Source organism: Ceratosolen solmsi, unplaced genomic scaffold (genome assembly GCF_000503995.2).
Source record: "Ceratosolen solmsi marchali unplaced genomic scaffold, CerSol_1.0 scaffold13, whole genome shotgun sequence".
In the NCBI taxonomy this organism is placed as follows: Eukaryota; Metazoa; Arthropoda; class Insecta; order Hymenoptera; family Agaonidae; genus Ceratosolen; species Ceratosolen solmsi.
In genome coordinates this window covers 3907640-3918086 of record NW_011948418.1, presented here as the reverse complement: position 1 = coordinate 3918086, position 10447 = coordinate 3907640, and the positions used below count along the sequence as shown (strand labels likewise).

At 35.3% G+C, this 10447-nt stretch overlaps 1 protein-coding gene across 1 annotated transcript in view; it reads right to left on the bottom strand.

Moving 5' to 3' along the window:
• The window catches only part of Bap170 (Brahma associated protein 170kD), a 73607-nt gene extending 69618 nt beyond the window's left edge, over nucleotides 1–3989 (bottom strand). The window contains exons 1-2 of the mRNA XM_011496932.1: nucleotides 3256–3989; nucleotides 1048–1141 (exon numbers count right to left, since the gene is read on the bottom strand). Of these exons, the coding sequence (XP_011495234.1) occupies nucleotides 1048–1141; nucleotides 3256–3374 (213 nt within the window). The 5' untranslated portion in view covers nucleotides 3375–3989. The remainder of the gene's footprint in view (nucleotides 1–1047; nucleotides 1142–3255) is intronic.
• Nucleotides 3990–10447: the final 6458 nt, after the last annotated feature.

Sequence of the window (10447 nt, the reverse complement as noted above, 5' to 3'; positions counted from 1 at the left end):
GATTTGTTATCCATTACAAGTAAATCATTGTAGAAGTTGTTAGAAATATTTCTAACTGCTTCTCTACTTTGGTATCATTTAATTTTAATGTAAATAAATAATTTAGAAATAATTAAACAATAATTGCCATTCATTCTTTTACAAGCATATTTAATCATAAATGGCTTAATAGTATATTATCATATTTGTTATTCATATACGAATAAACGTCTAAAATAGTAGTAAGTTCAAAATTTAATTAAACCTACTTTATAAGGTAATATCAAATCTAACTCAAAGTGAATTTAAAGTTTTTACTGAACATTATATTTATTTTATATATTGGAAAACTATCTTTACCAAAATATATTTTTCATCCAAAGTATAAGGATCTTTCATTGTATTTCTGATAATTCGACAGAAAAACAATTATTATAGTATTGATAGATAAATTACATGTCAAAATGGTCAATATTTAACTCAATTACGTTACTAGAACTTTAACAATTTATTAACAATGTAAGGAAAGATAAAAATTCATTAAAAATTCTTTGGAGTAATCAAAGAAATTCTTATAACACCCTTTTTGTTATTCCTTATCCCGATTGCAATAAATAAATATAAATATAAATATAAATAGATATCTAAATAGAAATATAAATAGAAAGTAAAAATCTCTTTTTTTTTAATCTAAATTGTTTCAAATTATAAGTATATTGAACTTAAAAATGTTTTTAAAGTTAAATCATTATAATCTATTATAAGTTAATCTATTATTTTATTTATATAGAAATAAAATTTGAATTTTGTTAAAGTAAGTATACTACTATTTGTAAAGTGAAAATTCTAAATTTAAGAAATTCACATCGATTAATTAAATGCTGTGAATTGGGTTTGATTTGAATTTAATTGTTTAGAAATCCTTTTGTATATTTAATACATTATAAAAATTAAACAAATTTGTAAGTTTAATTGAAAAAATATCATATTTAGGCCATTTTTGAAACATAAGAATTTAATAACAATAATTATAATTGCTTTTGACTACTTAAAAAATATATAACTAACCTGTATCCATCCACCACGAGATGTGACAAGTGTATATAGTTTGTAGAGATCCACCTCCTTCCCATTTACTTTTGGGCATTTCTTGAATGTTGTTCTAAAAAAAGATTGAATATTAGTCATTATCATTAAAAATTCTTATTTTAAAGTTTTATTGTAACATGGAATTATAAAATAGGCTATAAAATGGAAATTGTATAAATGTATGTGAGGAACTGTAAGACGATTCTCAATATATAATGAAATATTCATGTGTAACTGTAAATATCTAATATTTTCTAAATATATTGAAATATTCTCACTATGTGATACATAATACAAGTTTTCCATTGTTTCTAATCGCATTATAGATGCAACTAATAATATTTGATAAATCTTAATAATTTCTATTCTAATTACGGTAACAAACTTTATTTTATCTTGATTTTAATATTCTTTACGTTAAAAATGACTCTAGTATTATATACATATATTATTAAGACAACAGAAGCAAATTTATTATTTCCTTTTATATTTTGATGATATTATGACTTTAATTGTAAAATGATTATTAATTTAAATATTAATTTATAAAAGACTTAGAAGATTTTAATAATTAATAGGTAACGTTATAATTATTGAAATCTATTATTTCCAATTATTTTCATATACCTATACTTGACGTTCGTATCTAGATAATATGAAATACATTTTAAAATTTTAAACAATAATTTTATGTTGGCAATAAATTAAGTGTTAATATTATTAATTAAAAATATGGTATAAAATTTTACTTTTTCAATTTTAATATAACTACAAACTTATAAGGTATCAACAATGTAACTGAAACATGAACCTAACCTCAAAGTAAATAAGATATTAAGTTTAGTCCTGATTCTAGAATAGTATACAAAATATTAATGGTCACAATTATTTAAACGAACTTTTATTTTCATAGAATACAATAAAAATCTATCAATTGCTAACCATAGGTTTCAAAAAATATATTCGATCATTATTCTTTCAATATATTAGGCATTTGATATTAAATAATATTTAAGCACATTTAATGTTGTTTATTTTAAAAACTTATATACGTTAATCCATTTATTCGCATATATTAGACATAAAATTAAGAAATAAAACGTGGAAAAAATAATTTAATAATATATAGTAAATTTGTTAGATAAACATACAATCCTCAGTATAATATGATTGGTAAATATGTAATCTTTAATAAAATATATTATTTACATTTATTTTTAATAAATAGTTTTATATAAAGCAATTATATTTAATAGCACGAAGAACTGCAAACACGAAAGTTACTTGAAAACTTTGTTTTCTGTGTTCTGTATGTAAGCATAATATATAAGGCACTTAGAACGGTTTAAAAAACCATTATAAATTGTTTCTATTCTATTTAAGCAAGATCATCGCGAAACTTAAGAATTTAGTTTAACTTAATTTTATATTTATATAAAAGTATATTTATACACAATATATATTCTTTATTAAAATTTTAAATAAATTCTTCTAACTTTATGCTTTATTTAAAATGAATGCTTTTTATGTAAGATATAGCATATTTAGATATTTTGTTATCAAGCATTTTAACATGTAATTAGCTAATAATTTAAAAATACTACTTTATTTTTAATTAGAATCATTGTCTACATAAATAATAACCTTAATATGCTGCTATAAAGTAGCAATTTCAATAGAAAATGGAATATGATTTTACTTATGCATTTGTAATAATTTTACAATGGCAAAATATATGAATATTCTCTATATTTTTAATATAGTCAATTAATTTTTGCTATCTCCTTATTAAATACCGGACTAAACGGTAAAGAAGCAGTTAAAACATTTATTAGCGAAAACAATGATTTATGAACAAAGCAGTTGAATTTACAAGAAATTCCTGTGCATTATAACCAAATAAATTTAGACCTAATTCACTATGCGACACTTATATTTCTACAGAATCCTGCCACGTGAGTATGTTAATAAAGTCATGTAGAAAGCTAGTAGGCCGGGACTCTCTTATAGCCAATTTTGTCGCATCAAGTAATTAAAGAAAGTTCTTCCACTTCGCTATTCCTTTTCCATAATCCATCCCCCATGATGCCATAGCTTATGTTCACTAGCTCTGACTTTTATAGCAATGATGGTTTTGCTTGCACATTCATCCAGAACGATGGCATAAGAAACGTAGAGCTCACTCACCCCCTGGTGTCATGGAAGTGGTGCAGCTCTCTCATGAAGGACTCCCGCAGCCGCTCATAGCTGACGGGATCCTTCCCTGTGCTCGAGGACGCGCTTGCTGGGCTCTGCTGCAGGGCCATCTTCTTGGCTGGCGCTGCTGCTACGGCGGCGTTGCGCTGCAGCCTCGAGCGAGGCTATCCCCGCTGTGCCCGCGACTTACGAGTCGCTGTTGTTGCTCGTCGATGGCTGGCTGCCCAGCAACTCGTACACGATATTTCTCACCACGACTCCGGCGTTCTGGTAGCAACATCGACGAAGACGCAGAGGCTTCGGCAGCCGCGCGAAAGCGCCGGACTCGGCCGACATTGATGGCGCCGTGTATATATGTATATATATATATAGTATATATACATAAAAGTTGTGTATACGTGTGTAAGTGTGTATTTAATCGTGTAAGTACGCGTATGCAGATGTAAGTATGTGCGTACGAGTGGGTGTGGATACTTTTTGCTTGTACATATATTTATATACGCACGCTTGCGTATAAATGTAACACCTCGTACGTACGTACATATGTGTATGTGTATGCGTATGTGATTTATGTACAATATATATTTATATATATATATATTATGTATGTGTATTAATGCACGCGCGCACGAACACAGGCACGGGACACTTTCACAAACACAAGGGCAGTCGAGGCACCAGACAGCGGCCGTAGTAGTAGTAGTAGTAGTAGTAGTAGAAGTAAGTAGTAGCAGTAGTAATAGTAGTAGTAATAATTGTGTAGCAGTGGTAGTGGTAGTTGAGTTGTTGTAGCAATAGCAGTAGTAGAAGTAGTGGTAGTAGTAATGGTAGTGGTAGTGGTAGTAGTAGTAGTAGTAGTAGTAGTAGTAGTAGTAGTAGTAGTAGTAGTAGTAGTAGTAGTAGTAGTAGTAGTAGTAGTAGTAGTAGTAGTAGTAGTAGTAGTAGTAGTAGTAGTAGTAGTAGTAATAGTAGCAGCAGCAGCAACAGCAACAGCGGCGGCAGCAGTAGCAGCGGCGGCAGCAGCAGCAGCAGCAGCAGCGGCAACAGGAGCAGGAGGATCAGCAACAACAGGAAGATCAGCAGCAGCAGTAGCGGTCGCTCCCCTCCCGCGTGCACTCACCCGAGACAGCGGGAGCGCGGTTAGGCGAGGCTCCGGACGTTGAGCGTCCTCAAGGAGACGGGCCACCGGCGCACACTGTATCGAAATATCCGCGCGCACGCACGCACTTACACACACGCGCACACACAGAGAGGGAGAGCTTGGCTTGGCGCGTTTCCTTTGCGCAGCGGATACAGTAGCGTTTCGATCGCAGCGCACCGAGTCGTGCAATGGGATTCTGGGCGGACGGTGAAACGGAAACACGACGAAGCTACAAGAGAGCGCTCGACGAGTATTGCTGTTGCTGGTGCTGGCGGTAGCGACAGCGGTGGTAATGGTGGTGGTAGTGCTGGTGGCGGTGGTGATCGTGGTGGTGGTGGCGATGGTAATGCTGGTTGCGGTGGTGGTGGTGACGGTAGAGGTGGTGGTGGTAGTGACAGTGGAGGTGGCAATGACGGCGGCGGCGGCGGCACTAACGTTAGGAGGGGAGGGAGAGGAAACTCTTTCGCTCTCTCGCTCTCTCGCAGACTCGTACAGTCTATTCGGTCGTTCTAAACTCGATGAGAGATCGATCCTCGCACCTGTCACGTACACGCGCGCGCGCGCGCGCCCAATTACCCTCTCGAGTCGCGTTATTTGTTGTTTTACTTCTTTCGCTGTTGTATTTGGGTCCGCGTGCAACAATTTTGTGCGACTCCGTGTAGTGGCGAGCAGCACGAAGCCCCCACACGCTAATGGGTTCGGGTTGTTGTACACTTGAGCGCGCGAGTGTACCGAGTGCGCCTGGCTCTGCGTTTTTCTCTCTTTCCGGCGAGCGCAGCGCCTTCCAAGAGAAGAGCAGGCCACCTCGCGGCGACCGTTTTTATCTCTCCGTCACTCTCACCCTCTGTCTCTATTTCTCTCCTTTCTTCTTACGCTCTCTCTCTCTCTCTCTCTCTCGGCTCCTATTTCTTTTTTCTCTTCTTCTTGTTTTCCTTATACTTAAGTGCAATGTTTCCGTTTCTTTCTCGCGCTCCCGTCAGTGCTGATGCGCGCTTTATGCACTTTTATTGCTCGAAGGCACTCTAGGGGAAAATTCGCGACATGTCGGATGTGACGACCTTGTTCGAGGTTAGTTCTCTCTTTCTCGAAGCGTCCACCTCGCGGTACTTGCAGGGCCCCTTAACAAGGAAGTGGTGCTCCAATGTACGCACGCCGCTGGTGCCTGTATATGTGTGTACACTGAGATGGGAGATGAGAACACAACCGTTAAACAATCGACGAACTCTAATAATTGAAAAAATAATGATACCGGGGAATACTGTGTACACACAACACCGTCTCATAAAGTGTCGCTTTTATACGTGCACCTACGTACGTACGTTGTTTATTCGCATTCGTGCACTTACGCACGTATGAGTATGCATTTATGTATTTATGAGTTTGTGCACGAGTGTACATGCATGTGTGCTTGCGCATATGTGCGAATGTGCGTTCCCTCTATCTCATTCTCTCGCTCCTCCTTGCCGGACCTCGCGCTCACTCGGCACTGAATAACACATAACTCGCGAAAACACGGAGGTTTGTAGGTGTACAGCCGTTGCTTGGCGGACGCTCTGATGATTAGTTAATACAGTGAGGCGCGAGGCGAAACAAAAGTTGATGCTCGTCGTCCACTTGGGAAGTGTCCCTTGGACACCACAATTTCTAAATTAAAATAAAAAACGTGGACCGTTGGGCGAGCGGCCGGACCACGAGCCTCTTAATAAAGAGTCGTGATGGTAGTGGTTGCGGCTCTGGTTGTGTGGTGGAGGTATGGTGGTATGATGGTGATGGTGATGGTGATGGTGATGGTGGTGTTGGTGGTGGTGATGGTGGTGGTGGTGGTGGTGGTGGTGGTGATGGTGGTGTTGGTGGTGGTGGTGGTGGTAGTGGTGGCAGTGGTGGAGGAGGCCCCTGCGGGAATTTGGTCACGCGGTCCCTTCGTCCTGCTCGCGAGGGACACACCACTGCTGCCGCCGCTGCCCGCACTGTATATAAAAGCCAGAGGGGCTGCTCTCGCGGCTGCCAGTCTTACTCCCTGATCTTCGAAGTCTCAGGGGCCTAGATTAGACGGCGCGGCCAGACCGGACCTCCTCGTCTTGCTGCCTCTCTTTCTCTTTCGATCGCTCTATCACTTTCTCCCCTCTCCTCGCCTCCCTCGGTCGCGGCCTCGTGTACGTCGTCAAAGGGGCGCGCGGGTGGTAGGCAGCGCGCGCTCGAGAGAGAGAGAGAGAGAGGGAAACGGCGAACGGATGACGGTGTATATATGCGTCGGAGCGGGTGTCCGTTCTCACTCGCTGGGTAACTGCGCGCCAGTAGTGGCCAGTGCTGAGTGCACGACACGCCGCGTTCGCCCGAAGCGGCGGCGATAGTAGGAACGAGAGTGGGAGCGAGCGAGTCGAGTAGTCGCTCTCTCGTCTGACGTGCGATCGTACATCAAAATGGCGGACGCGCGCACGGCCAAGCTCAAGTGATGTATGTAGATGTATATAGGTGTATGAACGGTTGGCCACCGCATATGGCGGGGGGCTGCAAACAGGAACTCGGCGTGCGCGCGGTAGGGACTGAGCTCCGTTTGTGCAGCTCTCGTTCCTCCCCCACCTTGAGCCCCCACCTTACTTGCCCCTCGCCGTCGTGGCTACCGCAAATGTTCCTTACCCGTTGTCTATAATATTGCGAGACCGAGAGCTGGATTATAGCCTAATTCGTCCTGTTGTCTAGGGGCGAGAGGGTTGACGCAATTATTTTCATTTATTTTAGAAAGTTGCATCTCTCGCCGATTTCACGTTGCCGCCGCTCACTGCTTGGATCGCGGAACTTACACTTTTCCCGGTCGATTGGTTTTTTTTCCCTCAATCGAGAATATGCCTCATCGTGTGTGAAGAATTACAAATTATTGTTGCTGTTGCTGTTGCTATTGCTGTTTTTGTTGCTGCCGCCGCCGCTGCTGCTGCTCCTGCTGCTGGTGATGCCGATGCTGTTACTATTATTGCTACTATAAATGATTGTTGCTGTTAATGTTTTATACTTTCACTACTACTGATAATACTGGTTTTGAACCTTTCTTTTCGCCAATAAATTTTACCTTAAATACCATAAGAGCTTGTCATGATAATAATATCTCGCTATAAAAATCACTAATAGTGTACCAAAGTTTCATAGGCAGCATGAAGTATTGTGTACTCACGTCGTTTTATGGATTTACTTAAAGGAAATGAATAATTTACTCATAATTAATCGATTAGTAATTATATTTTAATCTCCATAATAATATTTCTATTGTTTAAAGTTAAGAGAAATGCTGGCATAAAATAAAATAATAATAAAAAAGGTTTCTAACTTTTCGAAAATGAATATATGTAGCAACAGAAAATTAACTTATTTATTCTCTCCACGTTAATTTCAACGTTACTTGTAAATAATAATAAAAATTAATAAACGAGATTGATAAAATATAGTTTTTCTTAAAAGCTTATCATAATATGATTTTCGTAGAGATATGGTATTTCATTTTAAATAATTCCATTGGCTTTCTCGATTATTTCCGAGGGTACGAATATAAGAGTAAGAATATTAAACTTTGTTAAAGGAAAATTCACAGTGAGAATGAAAATACATTATGCCTGAATTATTATTCCTTTGGAGTTATTAACTCAACCACGCGTTAAAATAGCCATGTGCTTATATATTTCGTCTCCCCCATAACATGAGTAGTGACCGGGATTATAAGCCCACTTTACAGTCTAAGTTGATTTACGCCTTGCTAGTGTTTTGTATCCCTTCCATTAATCCTTTGATGTGGTCGTCTGTTATTTTTTTATAGGGTGGATAAGTTTGATGCTTTGGTTTTGATTCGGGTAGGATTAATATTGCCATCAAGTATTTAAAGAATGAATAATTAACAGACAGTAGGATTTGCACTATTTTACATTACGAAGATTATACATTTTCGAAATAAATCGCATAAGATATTAGATCGAGTAATGGTTCGCTGCTTACTGTGTCTGCTGTATTTAATTTAATTGAATCATAATGAAATTTACAATATTTTTATCACTAAAAACGTATTTTTTACTTTAAATATTACTATCCAAGTATTTGTTTCGTCTAGTGTTATTTTTGTTATATATATATATATATATATATATATATATATATATATATATATTTTTTTTTTATAATATCTTGATTTAATTTAAACAATTATGTTATTTTTAATAATATTATAATGATTAATAATACTGTATTTTGTTGTTTAAAAATAAATAGGTTCATAAGGTATTTGTACAATAAAAATAAATGTAAAAATAATGTACGGCGCTTGAGCATAAGAAAAATTATCCATGTATGATTTATAAGTTTTAAAATAATTTAAAAACTAATCTTATTTTCTAATTTCATTATCGACAATAACATATAATTTAAAATACAATGTCAATTAATGATATGCATAATTATTACATTATGTATATCTCATTAGACACGGTTTTCATTATTTATTAAGAGAATTTAGAAATTTATTCAGACCATCTCATTTTAATCAAGCATATTGATATTCATCTTTTTTTCATAAATGTTTAAAAAAATATTTTAGAGAAAATTATACGAAGTTATTAAAGTTGTATACTTTTATTTATTCACTACTCTGATATTCAATTTAAGTATTCGGAATTAAAATTTCTTAATATAACTCAATTGCGTTCGCAATTTACTTATATTTTACAAAAATATGAATTTAAACGAGTGCAACATTCTAGATGTCTAGAATGTCTACTACTTTTTGGCGATTATTTTTGGAAAGCAAATAAATTAAATATGAAATATATTTGAAGAGGTCTATTGCATAACTATTCGGTAATATATTTGCATATTTTCTTTGACAATTATGGCGTTCGAAATTTAATTAAAAAAATATTTATAATTTATTATTATTATTATTATTATTATTATAAAGTAAATTTTAATTGTCAGAAACAATAAGTAATAAACGATTTTATAACGAAAATGTAGTATAACCATTTCAATGATAAATAAATTTTTATTTTAGAAAATTTTCTTAAATCAATGAAAAATAATTATTATAATCGTTACGTTTTTTTCATTACCTTCGAAATTATAATTTTAATAATGATAAACATTTATAACATTTGCAACTGATTTTTACTGTTTTTATTGCTAAAGAAGAAAAGAATGTAGCATATTATCATCATTTTGTTCGTTCTCTCCTTTCAGATATTCATGAATTTGCAAGTCTCATTGACAGCATTAGTAAAGCGATGAATTTCGTTCATGCGGCGTCCACTTTGACACAACATTGTAACGATCGCTTCCTATTTTAACACCTACGAGTGTTGCATTATATTCATTAGACTAGTAATAGTAATAGTAGCATCATTGCAAGTGTACACTATTAGAATTCGTATACTAGAGTCCGAAGCTAAATTTAAAATATTTATGTGCTCGTTATAGTCGTTTTCTAAATTCATATTACGTATTTGGTTATTATGCATTTTTAAAGTATATTTTCTTTATTACAAACTTGTATTAATCTATCTTTCTATTATTTTATATTAAAGAAGAATTTTTTATATTGAATAAAAACATTACAGAGTATAGTCCACCTTTTTTTGTAGATAACACTTTTACTTACGACTGGCTTCTTACTATTCTATCTGAATACCTGTTTAATTTATTCTCGATAAGCTATCGTTTTATATTTTAATTTTTCTAAGGTTCTAAACACTACACACTACATAAATGACGGCTACATTCGTATTTTTACATTTTACATTTGATTAAGGTAGCAATAGAAAACTAAAATTTCTTCCTTGTAATATACTCTATCACTGAGGACCAATGCACCTTTCACTTTCCTTTTATGTTTCTCATTTACCTACGTCGTCACCTTCTTGCCGACACCTCACTGGCAATTATCGCTCCGGTATAGACTTTTTTAACAAGTACGCATGACATGATTGAAATATTGGCCTCGTATATTCCATAAATGTACAAAACTCGTTGGTGTCACCGAAGCCTGACCTACCGAGTTTATTACAAATAAGA